Source organism: Canis aureus, chromosome 18 (assembly GCF_053574225.1).
Source record: "Canis aureus isolate CA01 chromosome 18, VMU_Caureus_v.1.0, whole genome shotgun sequence".
Classification (NCBI taxonomy): domain Eukaryota; kingdom Metazoa; phylum Chordata; class Mammalia; order Carnivora; family Canidae; genus Canis; species Canis aureus.
The window spans coordinates 13,168,324-13,182,596 of NC_135628.1; the positions used below are offsets into that span (position 1 = coordinate 13,168,324).

Consider the following 14,273-nt stretch of genomic DNA (forward strand, 5'->3'; position numbering starts at 1 on the left):
GAGAGGGAAGGGCCCTCTGGGCCACTGTACATGCTCTTCCCTTTACCTGGAGCACTTCTTCCTCCTCTTCTCCTTGGCTGACTTACTTATATCCAGACCTGATGTCCCACTAGTAACCCACACACACACTATGCTCCCACCTCTTACAGCCCTGTGTTGCACTTGCCAGTTTGTGTATTTCTCCCTGCTAAACTAGAAGCTTCTGAGGGGAAGGATTATTTTTTGTGGCCTGTTAGATTCCAATTCCAGCAGTGACTGGCTGGCATACAATGGACATGCAACAAATCTTTACTGAACCCATGTATCACTGACTCTCACGGGTTTTCATTGCTATGCAAAACCAAGTCTATACTTCACAACACGAAAAAAGAAAAATACAGATTAAGTGATGCTACTTACTAGAAAACCTCTTTCTTCAACACTTGAATTCACTTGACATTTTATTTTTAAATAAATATGACCTTCCAAAGGAGATAAAAAGGGCACCTGTGAAGACAGAGGATAAGTTATTTGCAAAACGGTTTCAAAGTGTGATTTTTTTCCCCTGATAAAACATGTATAAATCATGAATAAAGAAGATTATGCCTTGAAAGCACAGTATTTTCTAAAATTGGAATGGAGAACAGGTGGCCCATACAGCCACTGGTTCCTTAGCAACAAGTGCTTTTGAAGAATAAATTCATTCAAGGTAGAGTTTGATAAAAACAGAACCCTAATCCCAAGTAAATGTGATAAAGAAAATAGAGATTTAAGAAGAGAATACATGTGTTTATCCATTCTCCATCAACAGAATATATTCAACTGGTAAATTAATCCAATACATTATTACTCAGCAGTAAAGAATACCGAGCTTCAGATATGGAAAAGCTGATCCCCAAATTCATATGGAATTGAATTCTAAAGGTCCCCATTATTAATTACCAAAACAATCTTGAAAAAGAACAAAATTTAAGGAATCATACATTCTAACTTCAAAATTTAATCCAAAGCTACAATAATCAAAATAACATGGTAAGGGTACAAGGAACCAAGGCCATTCAACAAGGAAAGAGTAGTCTTGGAAATAAAAGGTGCTAGGGAAAGTAGATAGCTATATGCAAGAGTGAAGTTGGTTCCCTATCTCAATATCATATACAAAAATTAACTTAAAATGGATCAGTGACCTAAACACACCAGATAAAACCATAAAACTCTTAGAAGAAAACAGAGGGGTAAATCTTCATGATCATGGATTTAGCAACACGGTCTCAGATATGACCCAGAGTATAAGCAACAACATGGACAACAAAATAGATAAATTAGACTTTATCAAAATTGAAAGCTTTTCCATGAGGTTTCTCAAAAAATTAAATATAGAAGCACTACATAATCAAGTGATCTTCTATGTATTTATCCAAAAGATTTAAAACTAAATTCTTAAGGGATGTGTGCACTCCCGTGTTCGTTGCATTCTTCACAACAGCAAGAGGGGCAAACAACCTACATGTTCATCAACAAATGAACGGAGACAGACACTATGGTACCAACTCCTTTCTCCCCACTTCTGAGTATGAAAACTACTCTAGGCCACCAAGATCTTGTTTTTCTCAAAGCATGAAGTTTGTCTTCCAGGATCTGAAACTCTCCAATGTCTTCTCTTTTGTGTGTGAAGCCACAGCCCTGTACTTTGCATAGCAGATTCTTGAGATCAACTACTGTGTTTTTTTCATGTCTGTTCTCATAGCATACTGTCAGGCATTCAACAAATGTTTGCTAAAAGGATATTGTTAGGCCAAATAAGTATCCAGTTTTCCTATTAAAAATAAGAAAGAAAGAAAATGTGGTACACAGGTAACCCCTAAATTTTCAAGTCTGCCTACTGCACTTTTACAAAAGACCTACATTAGTACCTGTTTTTGCTAACTGAAAGAAAGCCAAAGAAGAGTTTCACTTTTATAAAAAAGAAAAACAAAAAGCAAAAAATAGCATTTATTTTGCAGCTAGCTGTTATGGAGGCAACGTGCACCCCAAACAGCAAGATGGCACCCAGCTCTTTCCCAGGGGACCACACTCCGCATCTCAGCATCAAGCTGCCATAGCTCTGAAGTGTGTCTGTGAGCATCTGTGCTTTACCTCCATTTATTTTGTGCATCTGTTAGCAAGATGTGTCCTAAGGTATCAGAAAAGCCAAAGAGAAGTTACTTTTAAGTGTAAAAAAACCTTTTGGGTGTAAGGCTAGTTTCCAACAATTCAATCCTCCAATACAATAAAGAAAACTCCAAGGGGAGTTCTTGGCCAGAAAGTAGAGATTTCAAGAGACTAATTTCATGAGACAAGCCTCTAACTTTCTCAATTTATTTTTTATTTAACTTTTTTTTTTAACTTTCTCAATTTAAAAGGCATCCATAATGTAGAAACAAAACATCATGTGCCTCATTATCCTTTGTTATAAATTCCCTCGTTTTTTTCTTTTCCACATTGTCAGTTTTCAGTTCCTCAGGCTCTCAATGCTAATTAATAGAATCCCACGGTGAACCCAGAGAATGCTGCTGGTACAAAGCATCTCAGAAAAACTAGAAGAAAATGTTCACTCTTAACTCCACAGCTGTGAAAAGTTGACAATATTCTTGGTCAGAAGCTTGTCCTGATGAGGTGAATTGAAAATACTCACACAAGGGTCAATATCACTACCCCCTGCTGAGTACAGAAATACGTGACAATGTTGGATGTATTCCATTTTCTGTTTAACAAAAGGGTCTTTGAAGATATTTGCACTTCTAAGATTATTGTTAAGAGCTATAAAATGTAACTTATAACCAGGGTGGCTGTAATTTTTCATAACAGTGGGATATTTCTGAGAGAAAGCAGTATTGTTAATAATTATACTGAGCCAATGGGTGTACACCAGATAGCTTTGGGCACAGCAGAACACCTAATACTCTTCCTATAACCTCGAAATTCTACAATGCTAATTGGTTGTTTTACTTCACAATTGTTTGCCCTACTACTATTTAAAATGACATCTCTCTTTCTAATAGGGTATAAATACCTATGAAGTTTCTTTAAATCAAAAGATGGGCTGTGGGATGTCCTCCCTTTATCATGAAAGTGTAATAAAATCTATGACTATTTTGGATTCTCTATTCAAAGAAAGGATTTGAGAGCCGGTGACTCATTGAGATTCATAATTTAAATTGCAGGATGCCAGATTTAACCTCAAATAGGAAGGCAATCGCTATCAGTGGTATCCTAAATCCATAGAGCAAACAGTCTGGGTAAACCTCAATAGAAATTCCATTCTGAAGGTGATCTCAGAGATAACCTTTGTGACTGCTGTATTGTTGGTCACAGCACCAATAAAATAAGCAAACACTCCCTTTTATCACTGGCATCTGGTAGGATATGGGTGACTTGTCTATTCTCTCAAAGTCAATTAAGGAGGGTTACCATAGGACTACAGAAGGTCTTCCATTTTTCTCACCAACTTAAAGAACATCTAATTTAACTATTTTAAATATTCTCCTAAATCAACTATAAACTATTAGAACACATATTTGCTTCTTCCTGCCACTCACAAAAGCACATCTGAGACAAATTTTATGTCTGATTATATTGTATTTGATTCAGGAAGAGATTATATATAAAGTATTAGACACAACCAATTAAATTGAGTGATTTTGTACTGAATTATGCATTTGGCTATTTAAGTTATAATTGCAAAGAAATTAAGAGAATGGAAATACCACAACTTTTTTTTTTAATTTGTAAGTGTGATATTTTGAATTAAAATGGCACCCAATTTTTCAAGACTAGTCTATATTTAACATACATCATTGAAAACTTTCATTTTAAAGATTAATAATCTCTTACATATGCAGAAACTGGCATTTTGTAAATTTCTATATACCCACAGAATGCTTGCAATTGATCTTTGTGAGGATATTAAAAATCCTAAAAATAACCCTCATAAAACATGATTATATTTAGTCTAATTTTAGCATTAAATGCATTTTAATTTTAAAATCACTAAACGAAGCATCATCAACTGAGACTACTTTTATCTAAAACATCATCAGTAGCTCTTTCAATGTAGGAGAGGTCAACAATATTAAATACATTTTAGTTTTAGACAATTGAATACATTGAACACATTTTAGTGTTAGTTATTAATTTGGTATTTTAGTACCCAGAAAATCAAAGTCCAAGGGACTATAGAATCTTAACAAATTTAACTTGAAAAAAGAAAATAGAAGAAAAGCCCAAGTGCCAAACATGCATGGAAAAAAAGAGGACTGTCAGAAAAAGCTTTAAAGAACTATGAGAGTAAAGAAAAAGATACCCACCTGAAAGAATCTAAAGAAAGAATAATGTACATCATGTCCTTAGTTATTTAAAATAACCAAGAACACACGAGAGTGGTTAGTGAAATGAATACATATGAGCCAAAACTTAAGGATTGATTTTTTAAACTCATTAGTTTCAAGCAAAGAAAATATGGCAACCTTTTCCTGGAACATATAGCCCAGTAGCTCTCGCTCTTTTACATCATAATTTATCTAAAACAAACAAAATAAAAGACAAAAAGAAAAAAAAAAGACCCAAGATCACTCAATTTGTTAAACTAGCTGAATTACCAAATAAAAAGTTATAAAATGTTTTTAAATTAACATGTTAAAACACATTATGCATCAACAATAATCAAAATTCCAAAGGTAGTCTGTTTTACGTCTAACAACTAAAAGAAAAATGTTTCATAGAAATTTAAAGTTGGATTATTTTCATCTAACCGAATATTCTCTTTTGGGAAAACAAGATCCCAGAGAAATGACATGACTTTATTCGACATTAAAAAGGAAATTACTAGCATGGCCAATACAAGAAACCAGACCTCCTGGTTCTTATACTTCATCACCTCCATTTTCCAACTAGGAAAATAAAATCTCTTAACAATTTAAAAATACTCTTGTGTTATACCACAAGAGTCAGCCCAAGGACCAAAGTTTGCCACTAGTTATCTCACTAAAATGCCATGTTAGGGGATCCCTGGGTGGCGCAGCGGTTTGGCGCCTGCCTTTGGCCCGGGGCGCGATCCTGGAGACCCGGGATCGAATCCCACGTTGGGCTCCCGGTGCATGGAGCCTGCTTCTCCCTCTGCCTATGTCTCTGCCCATCTCTCTCTCTCTCTGTGACTATCATGAATAAATAAAAATTTTAAAAAATAAAAAAATAAAATAAAATAAAATAAAATAAAATAAAATGCCATGTTAGCTATTAAAAGTTTAGTCATATCACATTATGGTGAAAAAACACTATAGTGACAGGATACAGATCTGAACTTTGAGACCTTTAGTTTGGGGAGAAAAGTATGGGAAAGAAATCCCTTAGACTCATGAGTACTCTTCTAAGAAATTAACCTATCTTTCCCTATCTTGTCAAAACAAAATCTATAAAATCGTAATCATTTCAAAATATTTGTTCAAATGGGCAAGTTACTACATTTAAAACTGTAAGCTTAACATCCACATGCAAGAAATAATATGCCTGTAGTCAGAAATAACCTTTAGAATAATCAGTATACACTACTTTGAAGATTCAACTGTTAAGAGATGAGACAGAAATACTTGCAACATCAAAAATGTAGGGACACCCATGCCTAGTTAAAATGTACAATTCTAAGAACATACATTTTCAGCCAAAGATTTCAAAATACTCGGAAGTCCTGGGGCATTTCCATTGACCTATTTTCTCTAAGAGTAAATAAATACATAAATTTAGAGTACCTTGTCTAGTGCAAATTTAGTGTTTCCTACTGAAGATAACGACAGCGTGTAAGATCCAACCAAGGCAAAGTTGCTGGTACGCACAGCATTGAGACCACCTGGGCTGGCCATGACTGTAGAGAAAGGAAATGAAGTTTAGTTCAGTGACTTTTGTAAGTGTAAATAACAATTCTTCACTACAGCCCAACAGAAATTAAGTTGTCACAGAGAAAACTGCTTCATTTTCCTCTATCTCTAAAGAATGAAGGAAAACTGAAATACTTTATATATTTAACTTGGGTAAAATAGCATAGACATTCCTTATCACTCCTTTGGGATGATGCATTTTTAAGACACAGAACTTAAAAATGTATAAATAAAACAATTTTCTGAAAAGAGATGTAAAAAGGCTTCAACGCTCTAGTCTAAGATAACATAATCAGTAGCAGAGACTGTATCTGCAAAGTTCTTCCTAGCTACTACCTTCTTGTACCAAGAAGAGACCGGCAGCCCAAATGAGGTGAGTGAAACCGACTCCGTCCTTATCCCCTTTGGAAAACTCAGGCCTAATACCACTCAGAATGCCTTTCCCAGCTTCCTGGCACTCAGGTTCCCAGTGAACTATAAACTTGTTTGTCTGACATGATACACAATGCCAGTCATGGTCGTAAAGTTAAAAGAAGTAAAGTCCATAATGTGGAGAGCACAAAACAAATTTCCAGAACAACAAAAGTTGGGGTGAAGCATGATACCACCAGCTGCAGCTGTGGCTGGGTGACTGATAGCACATTGGTACTGCCTGCTAGAGCCTGAATAACATGAAGCCTGACAGCCTATGGCAACATTTGACAGCGTGCTATTCCAGCCAGTAATCTTATATATTACTAAAAACCATACAGAAAACATTATTCAAAGGAGACTAAGGTGAACATCAAGACGCCTATATGTATAAAGCATGTGTGTTGTTACTTAGCTCGTTTCCTTATTCTGGTGTTTGAAATAGTTTAAGATCCACTCACCTGAAGAATGAACATTGCTTTTCTATAAAAAAAATATATATATATATCAGTGTAAAGAAGAAACCTATCATTTCCTTTATTTGATACAAATATTTAAATATTAAATACTAAACTCTTTAACAATGCAAAGGCTATATTTCAGAAAACATTATTTTTCCCTACTTAAATAGCAGAGATTTTTCTCCCCAGTAGTATATTTTAAAGATTTCCATAGTGCTCTCTTACACTGCTGGTGGGAATGCAAACTGGTGCAGCCACTCTGGAAAACAGTATGGAGGTTCTTAAAGAAGTTGACAATAGAGCTACCCTATCTATGATCCAGCACTACTGGGTATTTACCCCAAAGATACAAAAGTAGTGATCCAGAGCAGCACCTGCACACCAATGTTTATAGCAGCAATGCACAATAGCCAAACCATGGAAAGAACTGAGATGTCCATTAACAGATGAATGGATAAAGAAGAGGTGCGTGCGTGCATGCGTGTGTGTGTGTGTGTGTATGTATACAATGCAATACTACTTAGCCATCAAATAAATGAAATCTTGTCATTTGCAATGACGTGTACAGAACTAGAGGATATTATGCTAGGCAAAATAAATCAATCAGACAAAGACAATTATCTTATGGTCTCACTTGTTTGTAGAATTTAAGAAACAAAACAGGATCATAGGGGAAGAGAGAAAAAAATAAGATGAAATCAGAGAGAGAGACAAACGGTAAGAGGTTCTTAATCACAGGAAACAAACTGAGGGTCTCTGGAGGGAAGAGGGGGTGGAGGGATGGGGTAACTGGGTGATGTAATGAGCACTATAATGAGTATTATATAAGACTGAAGAATCACTGACATCTATCTCTGAAACTAATAAATACATTATATGTGAATTACTTGAATGTAAATTTTAAAAGATTAAAAAAAAGATTTCTATAGTGCTAAGGGTTTAGAAATGATTAACCAATTTACAATCCTGTGTGTAAGATACAGATTTCAAGGGAGCTATTTTTTTAAGAATTTACTTACTGTAGTTATAGATGTGAGGAGTCGCTTTGGAGTAATTGCCTAGAAGAAAAGATAACAGTGTCTTTCCTGCTAAACATTATGATTCAGGGCTTAAAACTAATCAACCTTAAGATACTCCCACACAGAAGATAATTCTGAAGTATGAATACATTATACTTGAGTCCTCTATTATGGCTTTTCCGTACTGTCATTCCTGCTTTTATTAGAGTTAAAATAAAATTTTTCTAAATGATGACTTAGGAAAAGCACAAAAGAGCAAAGACCGGAAAGCTAGAAATCAACCCGCAGGTACTCCTGCTTCTGTCTGCACATCATTTCTAAGTACTGGTTAACCGAGGATGAGGCAGGCAAGAGTTCAGAAGAAAGGCTTGCGAGACATCTCAAGGGGTTATAAAAGCTGGTTGTCAAATGTAGAGCAATTAAAACTGATATACCTATTGTTTCTGATAATACTTTTGCTGGGTTTTTCATTCTCACCTTAGACTTATATGCCTTTTTCTTCTTATCAGGACCCGAGAGATCTTTCTTTTGTACCTATACACAAACACAAAGCATAATTAGTTTAAGATCTAATATTTCTAAGAAAAACATACTATTGGTTATTTTATTTTATTTTTTAAGATTTTATTTATTTATTCATGAGAGACACAGAGGGAGAGACAGAGGCAGAGACACAGGCAGAGGGAGAAGCAGGCTCCACACTAGGAGCCCGATGTGGGACTCGATCCTGGGACCCCAGGACCATGCTCTGGGCCGAAGGCAGGCGCTAAACCACTGAGCCACCCAGGGATCCCCTATTGGTTATTTTAGAAAGCCTTCACTGCTTACCAAGCTGTAAACTTCAATATTTATTTCAAAGTCATTGGATACATCTTGCCTGGAAAAATAAATCATTAAATAAAACAGTAAAGAAAACATCAACTTATGCCATTAAAAATAATGCCACTGATAGTGTTGCATTATTCTGGGAGAAATTCACATTGTTTTTAACTACAGGCAGTGGTTATAAACCATTAAGGAATATAAAAATTGGTAAGAACAGTCTATTTTTCCTATAATACAAGTCAAATCTTTCCTTTAGTATTTTACAACTGAAGATTTTTAATAAGCACTTTTTTTCTAACTGGATTTTGATTCTGTATTTTTGCAACAACTTTGTGACACTAAATACATGTCTTCAGTGAGTTGGAATATTAAGTTCATTATAAGATTTAAGAAATAGATATAAAAAATTAAGGTCCATATTTTATATATGTATATATTTGTTTACTTAATATATTTATATAACATATAATCTAGACCTTATTTTTTATTAAAGATATAATGTATATTTACATTCTATATATATATCAAAACATTAAAAACCATAGTCACGTGGAAGAAATGCGCTACTCAATGGAAAGAAGTATCAGAAACATATAAAAGATTTAAACCAACAAACTGAAATGGAGTTATTTGTCCATATAAGAATGAAGATACTGCATTTCAAAGACTATACATTCCATCTATATTCTCTATTAAAAGAAAAATGTGTTTGAACCATCAAAAGCCTAATTTACTTACAGAGTAAATGTAGTAGTGAATGTCAGAGCATCACCATTAAGAGAATTTGAAGTACATGCTAATGGTGTGGCTACCATATTTTCAGCTCCTGCTTTTAGTATAATTAAGAAATAGTAATTTGCTGCATCTGCAAAAAGTAATCATATTACATAATAAGCACAAGCAAAATCAAATTTGGCTAATCACCATTCTGGAAGACCAAGGAATAAAATTATACTGCAACTAATTTATGTAATTTATCTAAAAATTACTAAAATCAACTTTCCAGACACAAAAAGCTAAGACATATAAGCAAACAGTCATAAGTTTCACCAGTAAGCATCATCAAGGTCTCTTCCTATCATTCATGCAAACTGAGATAACATCACTCCATATCCCTCAATATCTGCTGACTTCAAATTTTACCTATTGATTCCTGATTCTTTAGGTAACAGTATATTCCTCAAAAGGGAAATTGTTTAATCAAACAGATTAAACAATTTTAATCAAACAGATTAAAATACCATATTTCTGCTAAAGTTACTCAGAGATAAAATCTAATAAAAACAAACTATTTCTTCACTATCTGTAAGTACCCACATGTCTCAAGTTATATACTATATCACCAATAGATTTCTTCCAGACCACATCAAAATCAGACCACAGCAACTATCAGAACCTGCATTATCTTGTTCCTACAAGAATACTCCACAACTTGTAAAGATCTCCATTCTTTATTTTTCTCTGTATGTCAAATTCACTTCTCACCTATGTCTAGCCCTCCTTCTCCTCAAAAAGAATGGTCCATGCAAATGAAAATGTAAAGGAATCTTAAAAGAACTTTACCAAAATTCAATAAAACTTTGATTTTATTAAGCTTGCTATAATTACCCTGTCCTGTCCTGTTTTCAGATCCAGGTGCCATATTCTCCTTTGCCCACTTTGCTTTGATTTACCATAGAATACATGTTTAGAAAAGTTTACTTATTCAATCTAGAGTGACAAAGGCAGTAACAATTTCAATAGAACCATCTTCACTGTGGTGGTCATCTTCACCTCTATAGCCAAAATTCAAAATTTGGGGGATGAATTTTAATCAGAATAAAGTAAAACAGATTCTTAGATGTCCCAATATTTTCCATAATAAAATTAAATAATGAAAGTTGAATGATCTGCTCTATCAAGATATCTCATCTTAGGAAAATATTTTATGCTCAAAACTATGTTTAACTCACCTTCCTTTCAGTTAGAGTCATGTCTGTTACCGTGTGGATCAGCAACCCCATACATGAAATTTTCTCTTGGTTATTTTTATGTATATATTATCTTCATTAAAGGAACTAAAGGCCCAAGATACAAGCTGTGCATCCTATTGCATGTTCTACTTGCTCCTATTTGCATAATTCCTACCTAGGTAAGATTCATAATTTAACATAGGATCTAGAAGTAATGCAAATAAAAATCACCATACCTGGTTTCTGGACTGTACCGCAAACAAAATCTGCTTTTAGAGGCAAGCGAATTTCTGACAAAGTAACTGATCCTTTGGATGGGACAAATTCACTTGGGGCAACAGGACTAGTCTTATTCTTCCTCTGAGGCCCTTCATTCTTCAATTTATTCAACTCATCAATCAAAAGTGTTCTCTTCTCAGCTATGTAAAAATATACAATATCACAAATACAAAAACTGCAACCGTTTCTACATGAGACCAATTCAAGGAAATGCACTGATGTGGCAAATGTACTTAAGATCAAAGACAAGATCCGTAATTCTTTATACAAGGAAGGTGGTAGGTAGATGGGTAAGACCTTGACTGCTCATCTGTTTATCATATCTTTATAATTTAATGCTTAAACTTTTTGCTAGTTTTCCTGTGTGGTATAATCTCTCCATGCTAACATGCCCTGTCATCCCTGTCATCCATCGCTACACATACACAACAAAATTCATTCTTTTTTTTAGCTACATGTAGACAGCTAGGTGCAGAGACAGTGTGTGTGTATATGAATATACATATATACACACATACACAAACATATATTCATATATTCATTTTTGGCATACTCTTCACAACTACATTTCTTCAAATGCATTCCAATTCCTTTCACCTTTCATGCAAACTACATTTTATTCTACATGCATAGTATTCATAAATGTTATGAGAAACAAACAAAAAACATAGATGAACTGAAAGAGGAAAAGCCCTTTCTTTAAAATAAAGATTTTTAATTATCCCAGACAAAATAGTCTTTTCTGGTTTGAAATTCTGTTGGAATTGTTATAGGTGTATCACACGTACTTGCAATGAGGAGAAGTCTCTCGGCTTCAGCTTCTTCTAGTGACCCTTTTCCGTGATCTTCATCAACACAGCAGTTAAGAGCCTGGCTAGCTTGATAGATTACTGTCTGCTGCAAATTTATTTCATTATTGAGCTCCTAGGGAACCAATGAAAGGAGGAAAAAAAAAATTCACATTTTTCATCGCCATTTTCACTTTATTTAAACTTCAGTTCTAACTAAGCCTGTTGCATATTTCCAAAATATCCAGAGAGTGAAGTCAAAATGTTATTGTTTCACAGTTCAAGCATCTATACTATGCATCAAAAATATTCAACATGCTGTAGTAATTACACTGCAAACATTCTTTCTTATGAAAAGACTTTCAACTCATACTTATTAAAATTATAACTGGGGCTATATATTCAAGAGAGTAGTAAAGATTTAGAAATTATCTGATTCTTTTTTTTTTTTTAAGATTCTATTTATTTATCTGACAAAGAGAAAGAGCACAAGTAGAGGGAGCAGAGGGAGAGGGAGAAGCAGACTCCCTGTTGAGCAGGAAGCCCAATATGGGGCTCATTCCCAGGACCCTGGGATCATGACCCAAGCCAAAGGCAGATGAGCCACCCAGGTACCCTTATCTGATTCATTTTATTTAAATTACATGTATGCTATACTTTTAAAAATGCCTTCCTTAGCATAAAAGAACCTGTAAGAGCAAAATAAGTTTCACACTTCACCACCACATCCAATTTATAATTATACTTTAAGGATATTTATGACAAACATGTTTAAATATTTCAGAAATATCAAACAAGTTGCTAACGTTTCCAACTAAGAAGACCTTTCTCAAGTTACATTTAATTCAAGAGCAATTTACTGAGCTCTGTCAGACACTGTTCTAGTCACTCAAGGTAGAGAGATGAATAAGGCTGGGCCTTTGTCCTTAAGGAATGTACAGTTTAGTACAGAAAACACTCCCGATCTCCTAACTGCAGAAGTACATACCTGCATTTTCTGTTTGATATTAACTTGACCAGGAAAGGCATTCTTTTTCTCATCTAACTTTGAAGTAACATCTTCCTTCCGCACAATCACCTGCTTTATTGAGGGACGTTCTGTTTCTTTGAATCTTTGAGATCTGTATGCATCAATGCTTCAGGAAATAAGGTATACTCTATTAGAAATCCAGCAACACATTGAGCATTCTCTTTTATTAGGCATGTGGGATGGAAAATGTCATTTGGTAAAAGAGAGGCTGACACAAGTCATTCCAAAGTTTTATAGGTGAATTATTAGTAACATCATAATTATAAATTGAAGCACAACTTGCTATATCTAAACCATGACCCTTAGTGAGTGAAAACATTCTTACCTATAAAGAAGATCACGGTCTTCAGAACCAATGCTATCACCTGACTCAGCTCGAGGGACACGGGTTCTTTGAAATTTTCCTGGCTTTGGGCTTTCATCACTTACACTGGCATCTTTCAGTTCCAATCTAGGTGAGGAAACTAAACTCTGCAGTGAAGCACAGCAGGTATTAGTAGATTTTATGGATGATATGGATCCTAAATGATAATTCTCAGGAATTAAAGAAATTCTCTATTGTTAGGAAATAAACATCCCAAACGTCAACTGATTCATCATAAAAACAAGGCAAACCAAAATAAATTCATATATAGTAAATGAATAAAAGTTCAAAGATAGCTACAGCCTATACTTGCCAAAATATTTCTAATTGAATCTATCTCCTGAGCTTTAGTTATTCAATTTAGGATAATAACTAATAACAGTCTGCTCTCAATAAATGTTACTTATCTGTCTGGTGCTAACAACTAATATACTAATGATGTAATATTCCCATCAACCCGCACTATTTTCAACTTCATTTAACAGGTGAGGGAACTATGGTAAAGAGGTTAAATAACCTGGCCAATACTTCAGTATTAGCAATAGCAGAGCCAGGATTTGAGCCCACATATCTGGTCTTTTAAACCATGTCACATTTTGGATTTCATCTAAGGTCACAAGAAACCACTGAAGCATTTTAAGCTCTCTTTTAAGAGAACTGACATTAGAGTTCCAGAATGCTCTTGGCTATAGAGTGCCAAATCCCCATGTACCAACTAAAACAAAAGGGGTTCCCATTATTATTGTTTGTGTCCCAGGCCTGGTGACATTTAGTCTTTCCTTACCTCTGGACTTACCACACCAACTGTCTGTGCTAATGGAGCAAGTAAAGACATCGAGGAGATATTCAGTGCATCTTCATGGTCCATCTCCTCTTCGCTCTTTTCCACATCCAGCTCACCTTCCACCAGGACATCACTGAATATATCATTAATTACTTTTGAACTATTGATATCATCATCATCATCCACACTCATCTCAGTTTCACGTACCACTTCTGAAAAAGATTCCAATAGGTGGACTCTGTGACTCAGATCTTTAAGAATTAAAGGGATAGCAGAGCAGATCTAACATTCATGTGCTTACTAAATATATAGCAAAGCAATAGAGGCTGGAACTGTCAAAAGCTGATTCAATGCTTTGGGTTTAAGAAAGAATATTAAGGAAGAATGCAAACGACAAGATAACAGCCAAAAGCTTCAGACTTATGAAAAAAATGTTCTTTCAAGTAAACTCTTCTTTTATTGTTGGGGAGTTCTC

At 34.7% G+C, this 14,273-nt stretch overlaps 1 protein-coding gene across 2 annotated transcripts in view; it reads right to left on the reverse strand.

The window, feature by feature from the left end:
• Positions 1-14,273, reverse strand: part of ANLN (anillin, actin binding protein) — a 49,855-nt gene that overhangs the window by 8,651 nt on the left and 26,931 nt on the right. The window contains exons 10-21 of one of the 2 annotated variants that reach the window (XM_077856202.1): positions 13,799-14,010; positions 12,976-13,121; positions 12,609-12,756; positions 11,621-11,756; positions 10,790-10,972; positions 9,340-9,466; positions 8,605-8,653; positions 8,254-8,310; positions 7,777-7,815; positions 6,758-6,779; positions 5,760-5,872; positions 400-486 (exon numbers count right to left, since the gene is read on the reverse strand). In XM_077856202.1, the coding sequence (XP_077712328.1) occupies positions 400-486; positions 5,760-5,872; positions 6,758-6,779; positions 7,777-7,815; positions 8,254-8,310; positions 8,605-8,653; positions 9,340-9,466; positions 10,790-10,972; positions 11,621-11,756; positions 12,609-12,756; positions 12,976-13,121; positions 13,799-14,010 (1,319 nt within the window). Of the gene's footprint in view, positions 1-399; positions 487-5,759; positions 5,873-6,757; positions 6,780-7,673; positions 7,816-8,253; positions 8,311-8,604; positions 8,654-9,339; positions 9,467-10,789; positions 10,973-11,620; positions 11,757-12,608; positions 12,757-12,975; positions 13,122-13,798; positions 14,011-14,273 lie in introns of those variants that run through there. The other variant, XM_077856201.1, reaches the window with a different exon arrangement.